General features: G+C 34.4%; 3 protein-coding genes and 1 long non-coding RNA gene across 5 annotated transcripts in view; 2 read left to right on the forward strand and 2 right to left on the reverse strand.

The window, feature by feature from the left end:
- The window catches only part of cplx4a (complexin 4a), a 6,416-nt gene extending 739 nt beyond the window's left edge, over positions 1–5,677 (forward strand). Inside the window, exons 2-3 of the mRNA XM_074617201.1 lie at positions 1,814–1,901; positions 4,714–5,677. Of these exons, the coding sequence (XP_074473302.1) occupies positions 1,814–1,901; positions 4,714–4,941 (316 nt within the window). The 3' untranslated portion in view covers positions 4,942–5,677. The remainder of the gene's footprint in view (positions 1–1,813; positions 1,902–4,713) is intronic.
- The window catches only part of LOC141757043 (uncharacterized), a 27,078-nt gene extending 10,594 nt beyond the window's left edge, over positions 1–16,484 (reverse strand). The window contains exon 1 of one of the 2 annotated variants that reach the window (XR_012591579.1): positions 16,183–16,484. This is a non-coding gene — a long non-coding RNA (uncharacterized LOC141757043). Of the gene's footprint in view, positions 1–14,572; positions 14,694–16,182 lie in introns of those variants that run through there. The other variant, XR_012591578.1, reaches the window with a different exon arrangement.
- rx3 (retinal homeobox gene 3) lies at positions 11,623–18,614 on the forward strand. Its single transcript, XM_074617200.1, has 3 exons — positions 11,623–11,993; positions 14,537–14,757; positions 17,332–18,614. The coding sequence occupies exons 1-3, from the start codon at positions 11,717–11,719 to the stop codon at positions 17,779–17,781; spliced, it is 948 nt and encodes a 315-aa protein (XP_074473301.1). The 5' UTR covers positions 11,623–11,716; the 3' UTR covers positions 17,782–18,614.
- Positions 18,615–20,531: 1,917 nt separating this feature from the next.
- On the reverse strand, positions 20,532–22,491 carry grp (gastrin-releasing peptide). The gene is made up of 3 exons (XM_074618221.1): positions 22,027–22,491; positions 20,904–21,133; positions 20,532–20,817 (listed from the first exon to the last, which is right to left on the reverse strand). The coding sequence occupies exons 1-3, from the start codon at positions 22,184–22,186 to the stop codon at positions 20,764–20,766; spliced, it is 444 nt and encodes a 147-aa protein (XP_074474322.1). The 5' UTR covers positions 22,187–22,491; the 3' UTR covers positions 20,532–20,763.
- Positions 22,492–23,528: the final 1,037 nt, after the last annotated feature.

Raw genomic sequence — 23,528 nt, forward strand, 5'->3', positions numbered from 1 at the left:
AATTAAACTTTAACACTCATACAGTTATTGTTTTCCTGGGTTCACAATAAGCAAGCGATGTTTTTGAGAGATGCATTTGTTGCTGAAGGTCACACCTCCTCCGTAGTGGATTTTTTTCTACATAATAACCCACTGAAACTAACGGTCGTGCCTGAATCAATAATCTCCCATAATCTGACATCTATTTCTATCTATATTCTGTGGTTGTGCAGCGAGGGAACGCAATCGCAATTATAATGCACAATTATATTTATCTATTTTATTTGGATATTTATTTGAGGTAGCTGTCTTAACAAAGTCCACAGAAAGGACAGTTCGTTTTCTACAATTGAGATGCAGCTGTTTTTTTAAAAGCATTTTATTGTGCCTCTTATATCTTTTGAATTTATTTTGATAAGACTTTAGAAACTCTACAGTAATATGAGCAGCAGGTAGCTTGGTTTTGTGCACCACCGTGTTGCTGTCCTGTATGTATACTTATCAACAATGTGATTTCATCCTAAATTAAATTTTAAGAAATTGTGTAAATAATATTTTCTTTTAAAATTTGGACTTTTGTGATGCATTATATTTTTTTGCAGCATCAAGCAGATCCTGTATTACATAACAGGATTAATCCGGCCTCTCCACTCTTGTGTTTGGGAAATGACAATTCTGATACACACAAACATTTGATGGAAATTAAAAAAAAGGGACAGAACGTGAATGTTCTTCTTAAAAAATTGTTCAAATATTTTTTATAATCTGTCTGCCCATAACAAGCATTTTAACGTATAGTTTGTTAGAAATGTCAGTCCGCTGTGTTGTTGTTTCACTACGGTTCAGGTTGCTTGATTTCAAATCTGCTTGACTCAGTCTAGCCTAATAATCCCATCTTTAATTAGCTGAGGGAAAGTACCCAAGTCTCGCTTTGCAAATACAGAAATACACAGGTTCTCACAAAAGAATGAAATAAATGGGCTTTGATAACTTAATTGAGATAGAATTACTAAAGAAAATGTTGAATTATTATCTTCTACTGTCCATAAGATGTTGACAACACTTATTAACATGTGCACATTATGTTGTATTCTATGAATCTAAACTTGGAGTAACTGAACTGAATAAATTTAGGTCAGGCATTACAAATTTAGGTAATAGGGTTGTTTGCAGTTTCGGAAAGGATATCCTGTTGCAAAAACAAAATTTAAAAACATTAAATGGAGTCATATTTTTCATCAAGTATTACAACATGGCACTTATTAGACTACAGCATCCAATTCACCTGAAAACGTCACAATTCTTACAACTCATGCATAAAACTAGCATGTAAGTTTAAGATAAATGTTGGGATATTTACAGTTAAAAGCCAATAAAGATGCACATACTGTACCAAAGCTTTATTTTTGACTCAAATAGAAAATATTTGTTAAATAAATAAACAGAATCCTAATTGAAAACCTCGTTGGTTAAATCTAAATCTCTGTCAGCAGACAGAATTTCCTGCTTTAATAATATTCAGGTGAACTGGAGGTTGTTGTGTTGAGCTAAACCGTCTCTCTGTTGTTTATCTGATTTGACCGATGTGTATGTAAAAAAACAAAACAGACTGAGCCATCAGACGGGAAAATATTTTTCATGAAAATCCAAATGCTGAAAGATCCGTTCTGCTGCTCTTGAGCCGCTGATGACAACACAAGGTCATACAATTATTTCCTTGCAGCTTTCCCTTTTTTTGTATTTCCATAAAAGAGATTAAAATAAATAATGTTTACTTTAAACCAACATATAAAAGTTACCGTGCTAATAATATATTATATTTCTTTTATTCCAGGATGGAGAGAGATGCAGATTTCTTACACAAGAAGGCAGAGAGGGCAACACTCAGGGTGTGCCTCAGAGAAAAATACCGGCTGCCGAAGGTAAAGAGTTTTTACCCCTACAGTTCAAGTGTAACTCATATTTTAAAGTGTAATTTTTATCGTACATTAATAAACTCTCCTAAATAGGTACACAAAGGCGTTATGGTTGACTCTATATTAATTATTTTCAAGCACTATAAGTAAGGGGTAATGTACAGCGAGCATTGTTGTGAAATAAACCCTGACAGGAGTTTATTTCTCAACAATGACCCGCTCTCACTGTACATTATCCCACTTATTACACGGCTACTTACTTTAGAAATCAATAATTTGACACAAAAACGGTCCTCCAGAGTCCGACATCAGAACTGCGCCCATAGCAACGGTCTGTTATACATAGCAACGGTCTGCTATAAAGAAATAACAGACCGAACGCTGTGATTGACCAATCAGAATCGAGTATTCAGCAAAGCTGTGGAATAAAAATGTTTTATAACACATTGTAATGTACTGTAAAGGACATTTGATGTGTTTACTAATGTACAAAATTTGTCAACGATTATAACTTCTACTATGAAGACATATTCTATATTATTTCAACAGTATTTTACAGTATTATTATCTGTTTGTACAGCATCCCCCACTAATGGATGCCCTCAGGATTTATAATTGTTGACAAATACATTAATATACACTTGTATTTGCTTACAACTACAGTATAGTGTGTTACAAACCATTTATTAAGGGCTTATATGCTGCTTAGAAATGCTAAATAGAGGCGTTAAAGTAAAGTGTTACCAATTGTTTTTTTCTTTTTCACAAGATTACATAATGCTTTTCTCAGTCTTTTAATAAGAACTGGTAATTATAATCACCAGTGGCTTTACCGTCCAGTGGTTTGGGTGAAAAAGCAGGATTTGGTGACCTGCACAGGTGGAGCAACAAATAGATGCTTCATGGTCGAGGTTATCCAACAGAAGTAACTTGGCAGCTTCACCTTGGACGACAGGAGGTGGAAGCCATGCCAGTAGATTAGTGAGAAAGACGTTCAACTCACGTCCTGGAAGACGTTAGCCTATGTGTCCCATATTGCACCTTGAGTCTTACAAAGCCAAATGCCTCTGAGCAGGTGTCCCAGGCTCATTAGGGCGCGCCGGGCAGTGTGAACTGGCTTTAAGAAAGAGCAACATCTTCTTTAGTGGATGTAAACTGAGCAATTGCACCATTTTAAAAGGACTAAAGAAAAATAAACTGTAATGGAAGGAGCAAATAAGGTATGTTGGGAATTTATTTAAGCCTTTTAAAGATGTGTCTTCTAATCCTATAAAGAGGTTGAAAACTTGCTCGGAACAAACTGTGTTTTTTATGGCAAAAGAGAATTTGCTAATACAGCTTTTCTAATACTGTGATTTTTTATTCATCTGAATGCGGTGATGACCTTGGCTGCTGGAGGCGTTTTCTTACAGTGTAACGCAACAGACACTCTGTTGTTCAGTTTCCTGGTTGAAACAATGGGTGCATTTCTTTTCACTGTTTGTCTTTTAAATTGAAACCATACATATGTGATGAGGACAATGGCGGGAGGCTATACATCTAAATCTAATTATTTCCCATCAATGATGTTTACGTTGCATGCCAGCTTGAAAAAGACAAATGGCAAAGTGTCTTCATTAGAAGTGAAATATGCATTTTAAATGGATTTTCAACAACAATAAGGCACAAAGGGATCCTGTTCTGTTGATTCTTTTCTTTTAACGGGTAGGAGGTTGAGAAGACACATGCAATGCTATCAAGAGTGAGTTAGAAATATATATATATATATATATTTTTAATTGTACAAAGTGTACAGTATGAGTAGAAACAGGAGCTGTTAGTCTAATGGAATTAGGGTCTCGTGCAACGCAATAGAAGATATCTTTAGACTATCGTTGGGATTCTGAGAGGAAAGGCTAAAGCAGGACTGAGATAATCCCACAGATTGAAGTTTAAAGTAGTCCCAGTGCACTGACTATTGCATGACTCTTCCCGATATTAAGTGATTAGATTGAGTTTGTAGGAAAGGCTTTAAATAAAGCATTTCTATGATGCAAATGCCCACAAAGTAACGTCAAAGGAGACTCAAGTCTGCTTCAGGAAAGAAATGTAGAAAACACAGACAGCAGAATATCCTCGAGTGCAGCTCCTCGAATGTGGATTAAGACAGATCCTAGAGTTCATCTGTTTTTGTTTCCTAGTTCGCCTTATTGTTTGCTTATAATTTTAATTCAAAACCAGACCAATGCATCGTATACATATATATTGTATATGTTTTAATGTGCTACATTAGAACTAAAGTAAAATCAAAAGGAGGACAATATAATTAATCAAAAAGCGGTCAACAAATTAGGTTTATGTATAGGTCATCTTATTATGTCCTGTGATAAACTGTGGTCGACGCATGCGATGTTTGTCAGACCTGAGTGTCAAAAGGTCAGAGATATTCTGTCTGTTTTGGAAATCAGGCAGGCGGACAGCATGTTAATCCTGTAAAAATCCTTTAAGTCAGCCTTTGGGTTGTTTACTTCTGCCATGAATATACAATCTTTGAGATAATCAGGGAAAACATAAAAATACCCTCCCTCATGTTTCAGTGCTGAGAGTTTATATATAATAACCTATTATTATGATTAATTATTATTGAGAAATATTCAATACAGAGATTGCATAGAATTGCATATCAAATGAGGACGCCTTGTCCTCATGTCCTCATGAGGACACCTTCTCCTCAATATCGATAATCACACTGAATGGGAAATCTCTCATATATCTGCGTTTATGTTTGCATTTCTGGATTCTGACCGTGTTTTCTCCCTGACGCCGTCGTCATCTGCAGAGCGAGCAGGACGAGAACATGATCGAGATAGCCGGGGACGACGTGGACGTGCCCGAAGAGCTGCTCAAGATGGTGGACGAGGACGCCACAGAGGAGGAGGGCAAGGACTCCATCATGGGCCAGTTTCAAAACTTGCAGAACATGGACATGGACCAGCTGAAGGAGAAGGCCTCGGCGACTGTCACCGAGCTAAAGACCAAAGCAGAGGAGAAATGCTCCGTCATGTGAACGGCCAGAGATGGTTGGCTGTGTTTGAATGATGAAGACGAAGACGAAAAAAGAAGAACACGTGAAAATTTATCTCAACGCTTTCTGGGAATCTTAAGACTGAGCTATGTTAACAAGTCTGGGATTCAGTTCAACCGCCTGCAAAGTATTCAGTTTTATTATAAGCATTAAAAAGGCAAATCATTTCTCTAATAAAATAGATAATAAAAAAGGTGTGTTATATCATTACTGCTATCAGTCTGCATCTACTAGAGGATATACTGTAAAAGTTCCCCTATTAGTGTGTTACTGAATGGGTAGTTATATACAACTTATCATTGCAATATACTGAAAATACTTTACATTACAACCACGGTGCACCATCACTCCCTCATGAAGGTTCTCTTTAGATACATTACGTACAAAAGTGACTTTCCCTTTGACAGGCCACAGTACATTTCAAAATGATGATTATTTGTGGTATAATGTTCTTTTTTCTCTGTCTATATAACAAGACTCACTTATATACACAATATATATATTTATATATTATACTGTATATAAGTTAAAAATCATTCCTGTGTAATTTGGTTTGTTGGTTATTCTAGATTTTTTTTGTATGTGGTGTTTGAATTAATTATGACATTTAGATTTTTTTTGTCTTTCAGTGTTAATACAAAGCAGAAAATCGTCCTGAGTTTTGACATGTTGATTTACTTTGAATTTCTCCACTGACGCATTTTAATCTTAATAAAAGCTGTTGAGCAAAAACATTTGCAGACATTTTGCAGATATGCACTAACCATAACTTTAAAATACTGAATCATTTATTCTATAAAAATTGAATCAATGTCCATGAATACAGATTAAATACATGGAAGTACTTGTAAATGTATTATTCAAGTAAAAAAATATAAACTCACAGTATAGTATGCAGAAAATAAGATAAAAAGCCATACTACAGTATGTTTAACAAGTTATTAAAAAGTCTAAAAAAAATAAGATAGTGTTTCGAAAAAAGTCATAGTACAGTATGTTTGTTTTAGAATCAGTATTATTATTACTTTTTTAAAAAGTTAAAATAATAACTTCTTATCCTATTCCCTATCTTATCCTATTATTGTAATACTATAATATGACTTTTTTATTCTTTTTTTCCGACGTACTTAAAAAGTCGAAGTATAGTGTGTCGAAAAAAAGTCATAGTATAGAATGTCTGAAAAAGTTAAAGTGTAGTATGTCGAAAAAAAAGGCATAGTATCTTCTCGAAAAAATAAGAAAAAAAGTCATAGTATTGTATTTATTAAAAAAAAGGCATAGTACTGTATGTCAAAACAAAGTCACAGTATAGCATGTCCAAAAAAGAGAAAAAAAAAGTCATAGTATAGTATGTTGGAAAAAAGTCATAGTATCTTATGTTGAAAAAATTTGAAAAAAGTCATAGTATTGTACGTTGAAAAAAAAGTCATTGTATTGTATGTAGACAAGTAGTCATAGTAAGTTATGTAGAAAAAAAAGTCATGGTATAGTATGTAGAAAAAAAAGTATAGTACTGTTTTTAGAGAAAAAAAAGGTCACAGTATAGAAGGTCCAAAAAATAAAAGAAAGTCATAGTTTGTATGTCCAAAAAAAGTCATAGTATAGTATGTTAAAAAAAGTCATAGTATAGTATGTTAAAAAAAGTCATAGTATAGTATGTCGATAAAAAAGTAAAAAAAATGTCATAGTATAATATGTAGAAAAAAAGTCATACTATAGTATGTTGAAAAAAAGTCATAGTATAGTATGTCGATAAATAAAAATGTCATAGTATAATATGTAGAAAAAAATCATAGTACTGTTTGTCAAAAAAAGTCATAGTATAGTATGTCGACAAAAAGTCATAGTATAGTATGTTACAAAAAACATAGAATAGTATGCCAGTATGTAGACATACTATACTATGACCTTTTTTTCTACATACTCTTCTATGACTTTTTTCGACATACAATACTGACTTTTTTCGACATACTGTAATATGAACCTTTTTCGACATACTATTCTATGACTTTTTTTCGACATACTATACTAGGACCTTTTATTCGACATACTATACAATGACGTTTTTTTCGACATACTATACCATGACTTTTTTTTCGACATACTATACTATGACTTTTGCTCGACATACTGTACTACGAGTTTTTTTCAACATACTAAACTGACTTTTTTTCGACATACTATTCTATGGCGTTTTTTTCGACATACTATACTATGACTTTTTTCAGCATACTATACTATGACTTTGTATTTGACATACTATACTATGACTTTTTTTTCAACATACAATACTGACTTTTTTCAACACACTATACTATGACTTTTTTTCGACATACTATACTATGACTTTTTTTTCGACATGCTACACTATGACTTTTTTTAACATAATATACAATGACTTCTTTTGATATACGATACTATGACTTTTTTTACTCATTTTTCGACATACTATACTATGACCTTTTCTTCAACATACTATACTATGACTTTTTTTACGACATACTATACTATGTCTTTTTTTTCAACATACAATACTGACTTTTTTCAACACACTATACTATGACTTTTTTTCGACATGCTACACTGACTTTTTTTACTAATTTTTCGACATACTATACTATGACTTTTTTCGACATACTATTTCCAACTTTTTTCATCATACTATTCTATGACTTTTTAAAAAAAATGTTCAACATACTATACTATGCTTTTTTTTCGACATACTATACTAGGACTTTTTTGTTCAACATGCTATACTAGGACTTTTTATTCGACATACTATACAATGACGTTTTTTTCGACATACGATACTATGACTTTTTTTCACATATTATACTATGACTTTTTTTAACATAATATCCAATGACTTCTTTTGACTTAATATACTAGGTCTTTTTAGGACTTTTTTTCGACATATTATACTATGACTTTTTTCAACATATTATACTATGACTTTTTTTTCGACATACTATACAAATACGTTTTTTTCGACGTACGATACTATGACATTTTTTTCGACATACTATTCTATGACTTTTTTTTCGACATACTATACTATGACTTTTTTCAGCATACTATACTATGACTTTTTTATTCAACATACTATACTAGGACTTTGTATTCGACATACTATGACTTTTTTTTCAACATACAATACTGACTTTTTTCAACACACTATACTATGACTTTTTTTCGACATACTATACTAAGACTTTTTTTACAAATTTTTTGACATACTATACTATGACTTTTTTCGACATACTATACTATGACTTTTTTCTTCAACATAATATACTGGGACTTTTTATTTTTACATACTATACAATGACGTTTTTTTCGACATACGCTACTATGACTTTTTTTACTCATTTTTCGACATACTATACTATGACTTTTGACATACAATACTGACTTTTTTTTCGACATACAATACTGACTTTTTTCAACATACTATACAATGATCTTTTTTTCGACATACTATTCTATGACTTTTTTTTCCGACATACTATACTAAAAAAAAAAGTCATAAAAAAGTGATAGTATAGAGAGTTGAAAAAAGTCATAATCTAGTATGTCGAAAAAAAGTCATAAAAAGTCATATTATAGTATGTCGAAAAAAGTCATAATATAGCATGTCGAAACAAGTGTATTTAAAACAAGTGTATTTAAAATCCTCAATGGCTTTTACATTTTATATTATTTTTAAATGTATATCAAATTAAAAATTAAGCAACTTCAAAAATCCCCATCTACCTGAATCAGAGCTAATGCAGTCAATCAAGAAATAGGTCTTAATTTAATTGGGCATTAACCAAACACTTGTTAGGGATGATTAGGCAGAACGGTTAGAGTTTCACATGAACCCAAGGTTAAACGGCTGTGGATTTGTAAAGTCTGGAGATTACCATCTAATAGGATCACCGGACGCTGTGCTCGATATCTCTCTCTCTCTCTCTCTCTCTCTCTGGGTACCAGCTCTAGAGCAAGTTATACAAGCCTGTTGTACTTTTCTTCTAGATTTTCAAGATGTCTCAACTAACTGAGCTAATGGTAGTTTAGTTTGACATTTTGGGAAATGAACTCATTTGTATTCTTGCAGAGAAAATGAGGAGACTGATGTCACTCTCATACAGAAGAGTGGCATCAATCTTCTCATCTACTCTCGGCAAGGAAACAAATAAGCGTAGTTCCAAAAATGTTTAACTATTCCTTTCAAGCTTCAATCTCTTATTCACTCCTCAGGGTCAAAGCTTATGTTCGTACTTATTGATCTATTTCAGATTTGGAAACGTCGACTGAAGGACAATCGCTTTCAAATTCAGTTTGAGTTGAGATCATTTTTTACCACACATGCTTTCAAAAAAAGTTTAAGAAACCTGCAAGAAGTTTTCTGTCTACATGGTCTCTTCTTTACTGGTATTGTGAACACCGGAGGTTATTGTACTGATGCCCGAGCTTCGTTCAGCCTGTGTGCAGACGACTGTCAAGGCTAACCGGCAGCTTGAGCTCATGAGACAGAAACGGATTGTTGTCCACATTTTAACAATAAAACTGAATCAATTCAAACTCAGTGACAGACACCGTACAGCTTTAGCACCTATTATCATGCTCTGTATGTGTGCTGTAAAACATCGACAGCTATCCTCACATGCAAACACACGAGAGCATCTCTAAGAAAACTAAACCTCTGTCCCCAAAAACAACCACTTTCATCGCCCTTTTTTTCTCTCACTGTGCACAGATATATTCAGCCTGCAGGCAGTAATGATGGCTGTATATCAAATAGTGGCTACAATTTTGCCATATCATTGGCGTAGGCAGAAATCAGGTGGACCTAGCCCGTCCAAGACCAAACATCTACTTAATAGGTTCTGAAATGCATATAAACTGGGAAAAAAAAGTTCGGAAACTTGTGTTTGGTCGATTATTTCTCTGTTGTTACAATGCTAATTGGCATTGTATTTTACATCGTTGGAAAGCCTGTTTATTTACCTTCACAATGATGTCCAACTTTTAAGGATCTTCCACCTGCTACTGAGGCTCCTGACGGTGTATTAAATTAATAAAGTGTAAAATAGCCAATATGTCTTGTTTGTTCCTTGTTACTGATAGAGAGTTCAGTCCTCCAATCCACCAAACAACTCAAAACAAGAGTCAATTCCAACAGGAGAATACACTGTTAACCATTGGCAGAGCATTTTGGCAATTTTTTCTTGGGTGCTACCCACATAATCAGCTGTGCTGCTCATTCCACAAATGCATGATCCTTACAAGTTGGACATCATTGTGAAGGTAAATAGACAGGCTTTCCAACGATGTAAAATACAATGCCAATTAGCATTGTAACAACAGAGAAATAATCCACCAAACACAAGTTTCCAAACTTTTTTTTCCCAGTTTATATTAACCAAAATGGGCCATTACAACTAGCCTTACTTGCCTGAATGCACTATAGTGTAATCATACAGGTACAAGCCTTATACATAAGAGGTAACGTTACAGGCACCTGCATGTATACATGCATTCAAGAGTGGCATCAATCTTCTCTTCTAACTCTTGGCAAGGAAATAAATCAAGGCTAACCAGCAGCTGAGCACAGAGCTCATGAGACAGAAACTGCTTGTTGTCCACATTTTAACAATAAAACTGAATCAATTCAAACTCAGTGACAGACACCGTACAGCTTTAGAACCCATTATCTCTGTATGTGTGCTGTAAAACATCGACAGATCTCCTCACATGCAAACACAAGAGAGCAAAAAAAAAATGTTGCTGTATAAATAAACTTTTGCATTTGCTCAAGTCACAACTTTTTCTTACTGTTAATTAAAACAAATCTCAGTTAGCATCTGACCCCCCCCATCCTCTCTCAGGCAAACAAAGGATAAGGTCACCTTCTGTAATTAAGAAGAGCTAAATAGTTTTAGGGGTTTTAACTTATTTTGAGTCAAATAATGTAATCCCCTTAAGCAGGATTACCACACTGCTGTCAATCTTTGTTTGCCGTTAAGTGGTAATAGCCCAAAACTGTTATTGTTTGGGCTTTTGTTACCCTCTTTGACTCAACACCTAGAAGAAACTGGTTAAAGAAAGTCTGATTTATGAATTGATTTTTGATGAGCCCTCTCGTGTGTTTTAATGAGCCTCAACATGGAGCCAGGAAGGGGTCATGATTTGTTCTTTCAATAAAAACAAATAATTCTTCAACTAAAATGAAAAATATCTATTCGGTTTGGCGACAATATCTTTGATTAAATATTAAGCTGTCATCTTGCAATCCGTGTCCTGACCAGAAATCTTGTAATTATGATTTTGTTGTACCTTAATCTGTGGGCCTATAATCTTCCTCTTTTTTTTTTTTTTCGCCACAGACTGACATGAACATGACATCTGGAGGAGTGGAAAGATGGTTTTAAGATTTATGTAAGTAGGTTTAGAGCCAGCACTGACTGACTGATGCACTTGAGATGGGGAGGAGTTATAGGGAGGGCGCACAATTACCCCCTAAATCCAAAGGGGCCAAATCCAAAGGGGCCAAATCCAACAGGACGTCCCACTCTCTGACGTGCAGCGGGGGTGCAGCATGAGCAGGAGGGGTCTTACAACAGGCACTACTTTAAAAGCCCCTCTCTGAAGATGCCCCACATCCACTGAGCAAGACAGGCTTACTGGTGCGTGTCTTGTGCGTAAATTGTCCACTCGACTCTGGTTTGTAAGTGTAATTTTGAGCATTTTTTTTCCGGATTTCAACCGACCAATGTGGCTTCTTGGATCAACTTCCCAAGTGATGATGATGATGAAGATGGATGAGCGCCTGTCTCCTTCAGCACGCTCCGTCCAGAGCCCACAACAAGGGGACAACAACCCGTCCACAGTCCACAGCATAGAGGCGATACTGGGATTTAAAGAGGACACCCTCTTCCACAAGTCGGCCTGCTACAGCATGACAGAGAAAGTCTGCATGGTCAAAGATGCTGAGCGGAATGTAATCATGAACCCATTGAAGAAAAGTCATTCCTCAGAAAGTTTTGACAGTAAGTAGAATTTTCTCCAAATTTTATACGCATAAAGTCAATTTAAGTGCAAGAAAAATATGCTTATATAACATGTCATGTTATCTGAAGAAGTATATTTTTTTTTTAAACTTTCTCAAGAAAACCATTAGGGTGTCGTTTTCTTTGATAGCGCGCAAACTTATAAATAGATAGAGACTTTATTGATCCCGAGGAAAATTCAAGTTTCCAGCATCACAGTTCCATAGTGCAAAACATGTTAGTAAAAAGGCAGTAAAAAAGTTAGTAGTGCAAAGTACACTAACAAATACCAGAACTGTTAAAACTGAATATAGTGCAGGGTAACAGCTGCAGGTTGACTGGCTAAAAAAAAAGTCCTTAAAAAAAAAAATAATAATAAAGAAATACATTAATAATATCCATAGGAAAGAAATAAGAGTAGTTTTACTTTAATTTGATTATATATATTTTTATTGAGCTTTTTATATTGTATTCCCTTTCCCCTTACAGTAGTGTTGTCAGAGCTGGTTGTGTGTTTTATTTCATTCCAATATTTTTCACCAAATTGAACCACAAATGTTCCTCATAAAACAAAATATGCACTACATATTTAAAAAACTCTTATTAATTAGGTTTTAGGACGCATATGGCTTAAACTTGCCATTTTTATCATCCTGCACTGTAAACAATTGCTGTTAATTTACAACAGGATTTCAACAGTATTAACCTGTTATTGCTAAAAACAGTGCTTTACTGTTAATACAAAAGAAAACCTGTTAGATTACACTCATAGGCCGTTTTTTAACTGAACTATAATGCATTCTTAAAAAAACATCACTTTCGTGCTGATCAACTGTCTAAAGTATCATCAGTGACAGTTTCATGATGTATTTTTTTAATTCTGGGACCTGATCTGCACCTGTGAGGCTTGTACATTGTACATGATTGTAAAATCAGTGAATTAGCTTTATTGTTCTTCACTCACATGTTGTTCTGGTTTGCATTCTGTGCTTGTAACCAGCTATAGACAGACATTTTTGGGAAGTGTCAACAAGTCTATTATAGCCTTTTCCCTAACAAGTGCCTTTAATTGTATTTAATGTGACTATTGCTATGTCTGTAACCTGCTAAGTCTATTCATCTATAGGCAAAAAATAATGTTTATTAAAATGTATGTAAAAAATACAACCTAAATAGTGCATTAAAACAAATCAGTAAGATAATGTAAAAGAAAGGTGAAAAACAGCTATATGATGTATCTTTAAACAGTAAATTAACTGTAAAATACTGTGAAATAATAAAAAAACAAAACAGTATTTTTCATTAACAGCACAAAGCTGTAAATTTCAGCGACAGTATAATAATGTTCATTTTACAGTAACATAAAGGCAACCCTGCTGCCAGTTCTTTACTGTTATTTTACTGGGATATTCTTAACAGTGTAGTCAATTTCAGTTCTTTCCTCGCCTTTTTAATAATGCAGATCCAACTTGAACTCAGATTATTTCATCTTTCATGAAGGAGCACTTAACATAAATGCACATAAATAACACTAATAATATTTCTTTTAAAAAATAAATCTTTTTTTTATACTTTATACTTTTTTTTCAAGGTTGTTTTCATATATGCAATCCACTGTTTGTAATTACAACAGTCTATAAACCAACTTTTAAGTAGATGAGCTTTACAGACAAACCCATCAAGTACACTAAAGAGAAAACAACCTCAACATTCAAAACCAAAACCAAGAAAACAATTAACAATATTAATAACAAAAAGAAAAAGTAGAGTTAAAAAAAAAACTAAAAAAACCCCACACATAACAAAAACAAAAAACACCTGTGTGTTGTTGTTGCTGTCTGTATGTCCCTTTACAAGTATGTGTATTGTAATGGCAATTGTCATATCTGCTGTAAGAAAGTGTATCTTTAGATTATCTCAGGGCTTCACATGTTCAGCTGCGTCACCATAAGACAGTGACCTGACATTTTAGTGGCACTGTCGCCATAAACAACAGATTGCTGAGATACTTGTTATGACTTGTGATGCTCTGGTGTCTGCTGTGTGCTGACGCAATCATACACTTTCTATTGTTCCTCTTTTTGTATTCCTTGCACTTATCTTCGTGTTATGATTTAACTGTATAAATACTCTATACTCTTTGTACTCAGGGCTCGCTTGCCTCAGTTCACTCTGTAACTGTGCTCGTGAATCCATCTGCAGGTGCTTCTATTACATTTACTTGAAAGACAGGTTGTGACCACAGTTTGTGTCTTGTTTTAACAGAAACTGCCACCACAGTATGTATTCCTTTAACCTAAAATAAAAAAAATAAAAAAATAGATAATATTAAAAATAAGAAAAAGAAAAAGTAGAGTTAAAAAAAACAAAGCAACAAAACAAAACATAAAAACACCAGTCTGTGTTGTTGTCGCTGTCTGTATGTCCCTTTACAAGTATGTGTATGTTAATTTTACAGTAACATAAAGGCAACCCCGCTGCCAGTTCTTTACTGTTATTTTACTGGGACATTCTTAACAGTGTTGTGTCGTGTTGTTGTGCAGGTGGAGCAGCTGAAGCCTTGGTGTGTCCGGACTCACCGGACAGAGACGGAAAACTGTCTGATGATGAGAACCCAAAGAAGAAACACCGTCGGAACCGGACGACATTCACCACCTTCCAGCTTCACGAGCTGGAGAGAGCTTTCGAGAAGTCCCACTATCCGGACGTGTACAGCAGAGAAGAGCTGGCTCTTAAGGTCAACCTGCCGGAGGTCCGAGTGCAGGTACGTACAAGTAGCTACCCCTAAAAAACAACCACTTTCAAAGCCTTACTGTCGTCACTGTGCACGCATATATTCAGCCTGCAGGCAGTGATGATGGCTGCATAACAAATAGTGAAAAATCAGGTGCATGGCTAGCCCGTCCAACTCCAAACATCTACACTGTAAAAAAAAAAATCTTTTTTTTTACAGTTTTTTTCAAGAAATTTTACATTTTTTGTCTGTATTTCAAAATGACAGAAAAAAAAAGTAAAAATTACATGTTTCATTTGTGATTTATATGTAAATGGTCTTAGATTTACAGTATTTTTTGTCTGTATTTAAGCTTTTCTTGATCATTTTTAAAGATAATTATTCTGTTTTTTAGATGTTTATGACTATTTTAACAATTAATTTATGTTAGAAGAAAAGGATTTCATGGAATTCTAAAAATATTTCTTGGAAATATACAGATTTTTTTTGCAAAACTTCTGAGAGTTAACGTAAATTTGGGCTTTTGCAACATGGGCTGTATTTATCAATTTTACTAAATATTCACTTCAAGCAATGGTCAATTTTATATCATTTCTCTTTCATTTAATACAAAAATGTCAACAGGTCCCTTCATTTATTTTGCAGAAAATGCATATTCTATACTGGAATTTGCTGTTTTTGTGCTGTCCGATTTGCTAAATGTCAGGTTTTGCTCTTCAGATTAACATTAAAATACATGTTTTTGTATATAATTTTCATAATTATTTGTCCAAAATAATCATTTAAATATGAGAAAGTATATATACAAATATCCACCTATGTATATTAAGCAACCTGTTACAATAATCATTCAATATTTATCCCAGCATATTTTGCACTCTGCACCATTGCACTACTGTATTATTGTTTACAATTTACAGAAACATCCTGACTCATTTGTATGTTGCTCCTTGTTGTATTCTTTTTTTTATAGATATATTCATCTTCTTTCTTTAACTCTTGTTCAACTTTGTTGACTTTGTTTTGAGCCAGAAATTAGCACCATCAGCCACCAGCCAAATGCTGGTAACAATATGCAAGTGGCTGCTATAGATTTGCTTCACTCACCAGCCAAAAAAATCACAATGTGTAATCTATGGAGTGGAAATTTTGGAATCTACCAGACAAAGTGGCAGGTGGACAAAAAAAAAAGTTAATTTCCAACACTATTAGCTGCATTTCTATTAGAAAGCAAAAGAGTCCTGGTGGCACAAGTGTAGGCCACACTCATACCTAAAGCCTGATTCTGATCCAACAAGACAAACATTAACAGCATGACCTAGCTTGGCACAGCGGCCATATATTCACACACACACACAGCTGACAGACACAACAACATCAAATCAAATTGTACACTTAACTAAATTCCAAATAAACAACAATATTGAAATAGTCCAAAATTGTAAAGTAGCTTACTTTTTGATGATGACAGCAGGAGACTTGGTGGGCTTGGTGTTGAACACTGAAATTATTTCATCTCTCAAAGGAGAGCAGGGACAAACAGTTCAGACTGTAAAGTAACTTTTATGTAACTGGTTGAAGTAGATAATAAACAAGGAGGAGTATTTATTAAAAAATTGATAAAATAAAATTCAAGGCTACTTGTGTTGGTGTTTTTTAGCAGCTGATGTCACTAGGAGCAATCACTAGGCAGAGAGACAGCAGCTGTACTGATGAGAGAGGAAGGGCTGCTCCAATCTGCCATTTGCTAAATGCACTGCCACCTATGAGGGAGCCTAAAACAAGAAGCACAAATTTGTTTTATGGTCGTAGTCAGGTGATTAAAATGGCAAAAAGAAGCCTTCTGATTGGGTGCCAAGTGTGTGGACCCAGGCTTCTCCCAACATTTGTAATAGGCCTATTTTTAATAAATAAAAGAAGAAAAACAAAGAATCTACATAATAAAAAAAAAAAAACATCCTTATAGGCTAAATATTTATATGAAAAGTTTATTTTTGGGTAGATTTACTATTATTATATAAAGACTTCAGAGATAAATTAGAAATTTAGAGAATTTTTTTTTAACACATTAGTTTAATTTGCTGAAATGAATTTCATTTGTAGGGATATTTAACTTGCTATGGGATCATAAATATAAAACTGATAGAAATCGCATTGCTCGGTTCGGTACATGTTTTACTTTCTAACTACAATTTTTATTTAATTTGGCTGAATTCAAATTGATTTACAAAATGTTAAACTTTTATCACAGATTCAAGATTGAAAGAAACTGAAAAAAAATAGACGTTCAATCAATTTCTTTTGTAACAATCACTAATTGTTGATTACAGCATTACAATTTAATGCAAAGTGCTTCGTTTTCATCGCTCATATATCTCATATTCTCATCCTCCACACTTCTAAATATTTGAATACTTTCACACAATATTATAATTTACATAATAGCTATAGTTTTTTTTAAGCATTTGGTTGATTTTAGCTTTAAAAGTGTGTTCTCCTAACTATCATGTGTGCATCTGCCTCAGTAGCCTTTGCAGGGTTTAGTAAAGTTTGTATTGAGTTTAATTGAATTGAAAATTAAAATCCTCCTCTTTCTTTTTTCAGGTGTGGTTCCAAAACCGGAGGGCCAAGTGGCGTCGGCAGGAGAAGCTGGAGGTGAGCTCCATCAAGCTCCAGGACACCTCCTCCTCCTTGCTCTCCTTCAGCCGCTCTCCCGCCAGCTCCCTGGGCTCCAGCCTGCAGCTTGACCCCTGGCTCTCCACCCCCATCACCACTTCCACCTCCCTGCAGTCCCTGCCGGGCTTCATCACGGGGTGCTCGCAGGGCCTCCCGGGCACTTACACCCCTTCTCCTCCTCCTTCCATGCCCTCCTCTTTGCCAGCCTCTTTCCTCAACTCCCCGGCCCTGGGACAACACCATCACCTGCCTCACATGGGCTCAATGTGCCCCCCGCTTCCAGCGTACCACTGCTCATCTGATCCAAGGAACTCCAGTATTGCCTCACTGAGGATGAAGGCCAAGGAACACATTCAGTCTATTGGGAAGACGTGGTGATGCTGAGTGGAGGAGGTTAAAAAATGGACATCGAAACCCAGAATGCATCGTGCTGCATCTTTTGAGAAACTGACTTCATCCTCATGTTGTTGATGGGATTGTTATTTTGGAAGTTTTTAAAGAGTGAAATCTACATTCGACATCCAGGATTAGAGACGTTCACATCACTTATAAGGGTAACACTTCACTTCTCTTGATTTAGCATTCATAAGCAGTATGTAAACATTGAATAAATGTTATATAAACACACTATAATGAAGTTGCACGCAGATATAAGTGTTTATTAATGTATTTGTACCACATCCATAAGTGGAGGCTGGATGACAATGTAATAAAACACAGTTGTAATAATATAAAATGTCTTCATATACTGTACATTAAATATCCTTAACTGCTTACGACTATTATAATGGGTTAAACCATTTATTAAATGTCTTTACTGCTTATAAATGCTGAATACGGGGACTTAAAGTAAAGTGTCATCCTTATAAGCAACTGTCTGATCATCTGTGACACTAACTATTAAATTCCTGTAAAAATATAAAACTAATGAACACTGATGATCTGGTATTTTTCTTCTCCTTTGTCTTCTCTACAAGTTGTGTTTACTGTAAAGTTTTACATTTGTTGAGCCCCGTCTCATTCTCATCTCAATGTTATGTTGCCAATACAACAAGTCCGTTAGTACCAATCAGTATTTATTCTACTTTTGTAAATGGAGCACTCCTCATTTTTGATTCATCCTTCCTTGCTGATTTTTTGATCTTCATCATGAAAGATTTAACAAATGTGAATATTTTCTCTACACAATAAACTTTATATGTAAAAATGAATTAACAAATTTGTGGCTAATCATGTTTTTCCCAGACATTTCACATTTTGAGACAAGGAGATTTGTCAGAAATGTCTGACCGGATGAAAAATATATGTGTGTACATCAGGAATGACTGTGATGCAAAAAAAAATATATATAGCAGAATAGATATGACCTGTAGTTGATCTGCCAATATCACTTATATAAAACATATTTAAAGCATCATTAATCATGCTGCAGAGTGGAGGTACATGGAAGCTCAGCACACACTAATTGGGGGAAATATTAAATACAGCTCCCCTTAGTGGTTGATTCCACTAACTATCAGGTTGGGGGAAAAAAGCAATAAAACGTCAATTTAACACTAAACGCAAAACTAGTGATGAAGGGAAGCTGGTTGACATTTTCATTCTGTGATTTTGTGGGTTTGCTAATGCTGCCTAAAACACATGATGGGCTCAAATAGGGTCACACATCATAATGTAAATGCAAATTTGGATCAAAAATATCCATTTAACCTCTTTATGGTATCAAGTTTCACACCGCTTTAATGTTTAATCAATTAATTTAAAGACATAATGGAGGGTGTGATAAAGAAGCAGCTTAAACTCCCAGACTTCCTCTTTCTGTTTTACAGATAGAGCTTGTCAACCCACTTATTTCCTCCTCATTAACTCCTGCAAACTTTATCCCATTCGCTCCCGGGATTAGACTCATAATGACAGGGTGAAAGTGGCTTGTACCTCTATTGTTCGCCAATCATCCGCGACAAATGAGGGAAGAGGACAGAAGAGAACACTTTCCTTTGGCTTTAAGAGAAAAGATGTGTGTAACCAAATTGTTTCAATTAGCATTTCCTATTGTCTGCAACCCCTGAGGGCTAATAATAGTCCCCGTCATCATCTATCTTACTGTCCTAAATACACACTGGGGTGTGTTTGTGTTTGTTTGTGAGGAAAAAGCAGCATCAAAGCTCACTGAATGGGCCATAAACTCCTTTTTGTCATCTGTAATTATAATCATGATAACTCATCCTGCTTCACTTTACTGGTATACTTAAAATGTAAATACAGGTGCTCCCAGAATGGACATTTTGCGCCATCTGGTGGTACAAACCAGTACTGTAGGGGAGAACAGGGTCAGTTGGAAGACTTTTGTTATTGACACCAAATAACCTCCCATTACTTACAGACTGCTTGAACAGTAATGAAAATAATTTGATCCCTGAACAGATACAGGTGTCTGCTAACAATTTATCAAGGTTTTTAGAGCCTAACCCAAACATTAAAGGCACAATTTTGTTAAATGTACGTGGAGTATATTTCCCCAAATTCTGCCTCCCCAGGACGGTTGGGACATCTCGTTCTGGGCTAAAAAAACAAATATATCATCTGCATAGAAAAAACTGCAGTCCAAATTTGAAGATTTACACATTTTCACACCTTTCTTTGAGAAAAAGAAAATATATGTAAAATTATTATATTTTCATAAATCACTGAGATGTTGAATTTGGCAAAAACGCTAACATTCTGCCACGTAAACATTCACTCAGTGGGTCCCTCCCCAAAGTAACAGTGTCCGAACCGTCCCAGGGAGAGCAGACACGCTTTGGACTCCTGTGCTCAGACAGCTAAAACACTAGCATCAACTTCAAATAAGCTTTCCAACGATATGATTTTGTATGTGGCATAACTAAAAACAGTATGGTAGAAGGAAAATAACAAAAGAGGCAAAAAGGCACTTACACGCTATAGATTTCATAACTGTGAATACAATGTGAGGAATAGTCAGTAGGTCTCCACTTTGAGGTTGAAAGTGAAGAGGGTGCAGCTGACTATGAGCATGGTGAATGACATATTGCTTTCTAACTTGCTAAAAAAGGCTCCGTCCCAACTGTCCCCGCTCTCCCCTACAGGTGGAGTTAGTCCTAACAGTGAATGTGTGCAAAGCATGATTAGACATCCACAATGCAGTTATCACAACGTTAAATTTATTCAGCATTCTCAGCTCAGGTAACATGTCAGTCTTTAATCAAACTGCTGCATAATGTGCATATTAGACATTTTAAATTACTGATAAAATAATCTTCTCTTGGGTTTCTTACAGCAGAAAAAAAATATAGAGTGAATATGTGATTACAGGGCACATGTTTAGTAGGTGATGATGATTCAGGTGGAGTCATTGTCTCGCAGTCTCAAAGCCAGAAGAAACAGGTCTGACATCTATAATGGAGAAATACATGTAACCATGACATCTTATTTCCAAACATTTGAAAAATCACTGATGCACTGATAATCCACAAACTGACCTCTCTGAGATATTTGTCTCTGTCCTCTTCTCTCCAGGCACTGTGCAGCCGAAGCAGCCTGTCTGCAGATTGTGGCGTCGTCTGTTTCAGGTTCTTTTGTTGCATCAGAGCCTCCATCAGTCGCTCTGTGACCCCTGCAGCTGTTTCTGAGGGTGTGAGGTAGTCACTGTCATGGTTTGACCCCTGAAGTCCAGGCAGGCTCTCGATGCTCTTCTTTCCCATCAAGTGACCTGGGGAGTTGGACGTAAATGGGATGCATAAATCTGTCTGTGGTCCAACTACTATTTGGTAAACTGCACCATGATATTCTATCATTAAAGTGTAAATAAAAAGCCTCACTTTTACAGCATTTCACGGCTGGATCAAACACAATGTATTCAGTATACAGTGAGGCATGTTTAATTACTTTAATTGAATTAAATTCACTGTATTTATTTATTTTGTGTCCAGCAGAAGAAAAAAATCTTCTTGTCTATTTATAGATGAGAGAGATGAAACAAATCATTGCATTATAATAGATAGATAGAGAGATTGATAGATTGATAGATTGATAGATTGATTTAAATAAATAAATATAAAGCGGGATGATTTGGTCAAAATAGATATAAATATATATAACTAAGAATACATATAAAATAAATAAATGTATATATATAAATACATTTATATATATATATATATATATATATATATATATACATTTTTATATATAATAAATAAATGTATACATTTTATATAAGTATATATATAAAATATAAATAATATATAAATAAGAATATATATACAAATAAATACATATATATATATATATATAAATAAATGTATATATACACATATATATATATATAAATAAATGTATATACATTATATATATATATATATATATATATATAAACAAATAAATAAATATATTTATATATATATATATACATAAAGCCTGCAGGATATGAAGGGTTTCTCAATATGCTTAAATCATTTCTGATGATTTGCTTAAAATGTTATCACCAAATATGGTGCATATTTACCTAAATAAATCAAGCAAATACAATATTATATAATAATAAAAAATGTAAATGACTTATTATTTTTACTTTATTTTGTATAGATGTGAAGTTTCTCTTACCTACTGCCCAGTGGTTGCCTCGTGGATACATTTTGCCAACAGCTGCTGCTGCAGGGCTCTCTGAGCAGTGCAACATGCACGGTAATGCAGCCAGAATAATAAATAATAAAACCGGTCTGCTAGTCCATGAACAGTAGTAGTACACGCTCACTCCGCCCATGTTATCAGAGAGAAATGTCAGATCTATAAACAGCTGTATTTGGATCCTTATAGCTGCAGTTCTTCAGCTTGATCTAACTTTAGAAAAGCTCCATCAGAAGTGCTCCAGTGTCAGACTTCTTGATAGAAATGACTATAATGAGGAAAGTTAAATGCCCCTCCTGATACAAGCTGTAGACGTCAGCAGCTCTTTTTAAAAGTACCACGGTGATGAGAAAGTCACGATGACAAAATCATCTATAGTCTGCAATTAGGGCTATTATTGATAGCCAGTGTTTGTCCAGAGATTGCAGGGTGACTGCAGGAGGTGTGTCGACGTCATTTCACGACTGATGGACGGGACTTTTGAGTAATTGCTTCCGTTTCAGTGTGTGGGCAAAATAGTTAGTATTCAGATCCTTTACGTAAGAAAAAAAAACAGTAATATCAAAGTGTGTGTACGAGCAAATCAGTTATCAGTAGTAAAAGTATTCATCATGAACCAGCAACCTGCCTTGCTTTAATTGGTGTGGTACCACAAAACTTTACTTTAAATAAAAGTTTTGCAAGTTCATATACTGTATATATATATATATATAAAATAAATATATATAAATATATAAATAAATATAAAGCGTGATAATTTGCTCAAAATAGATATAAATAATATATAAATAAGAATATATATAAAAATAAATAAATAAATATATAAATGTATTTATATATATGTATACATTTATTTATTTTTTATATATATTCTTATTCTTATATACATATATATAAATGACCAGAATCGTTGCAAACAAAGCATTAGAGGACCCCTGTTTTTTTCTGCTTAACTCCTGTGCTTGTTTTTTTATGCATGTTAGTGCCCTAGATAATGGTGGTACTGCCCTAGACCCCTAACAATTTATAATTTTTTATCTTATCTTATCTTATCTTATCTTATTTTATTTTATTTTATTTTATTTTATGTTATTTATTATTATTATTATTATTAATTTTTGTACACTTCCTTGCGTGGTTATAGTTGTGTGCCCTCTGGGTATTGTAATGGGTGGGGGGTGGGTGGGATATCTATTGGTCCAAACATGCTTGTGCAGTGGATTTTCAGAGTTCTTATTCAGAAATAAACTTTGTTCAAAAAAGTACTCATCATGCAGAATGGCCCCTTTCATACTGTTCCTATTATCCTATAGGGTACTATGAATTATTATTACTGAACTGGCATGTAAGAAGCATTTTAATGTTAAATGTTGAGATGGAACACTACTTTATAGGCTACAGCCAACTGTTAGGTAGTTTACTTTATCTCATTACGTAATCATATGTTTTGAATGCTAAATTTTAAGGGAAAACATAGT

Source organism: Sebastes fasciatus, chromosome 19 (genome assembly GCF_043250625.1).
Source record: "Sebastes fasciatus isolate fSebFas1 chromosome 19, fSebFas1.pri, whole genome shotgun sequence".
Taxonomy (NCBI): Eukaryota; Metazoa; Chordata; class Actinopteri; order Perciformes; family Sebastidae; genus Sebastes; species Sebastes fasciatus.

What these genes read in the sequence shown, in the direction of transcription:
- rx3 (XM_074617200.1), top strand. Translation starts at nt 11,717, where the DNA reads ATGTGGCTTCTTGGATCAACTTCCCAAGTGATGATGATGATGAAGATG. An exon ending in TTCCTCAGAAAGTTTTGACA is followed by an intron (nt 11,994 to 14,536) that starts GTAAGTAGAATT and finishes GTTGTTGTGCAG; the next exon opens with GTGGAGCAGCTGAAGCCTTG. An exon ending in TGCCGGAGGTCCGAGTGCAG is followed by an intron (nt 14,758 to 17,331) that starts GTACGTACAAGT and finishes TTCTTTTTTCAG; the next exon opens with GTGTGGTTCCAAAACCGGAG.
- grp (XM_074618221.1), bottom strand. Translation starts at nt 22,186, where the DNA reads ATGGGCGGAGTGAGCGTGTACTACTACTGTTCATGGACTAGCAGACCG. An exon ending in AGGCAACCACTGGGCAGTAG is followed by an intron (nt 21,134 to 22,026) that starts GTAAGAGAAACT and finishes CCAACTCCCCAG; the next exon opens with GTCACTTGATGGGAAAGAAG. An exon ending in GAGACAAATATCTCAGAGAG is followed by an intron (nt 20,818 to 20,903) that starts GTCAGTTTGTGG and finishes TCTCCATTATAG; the next exon opens with ATGTCAGACCTGTTTCTTCT.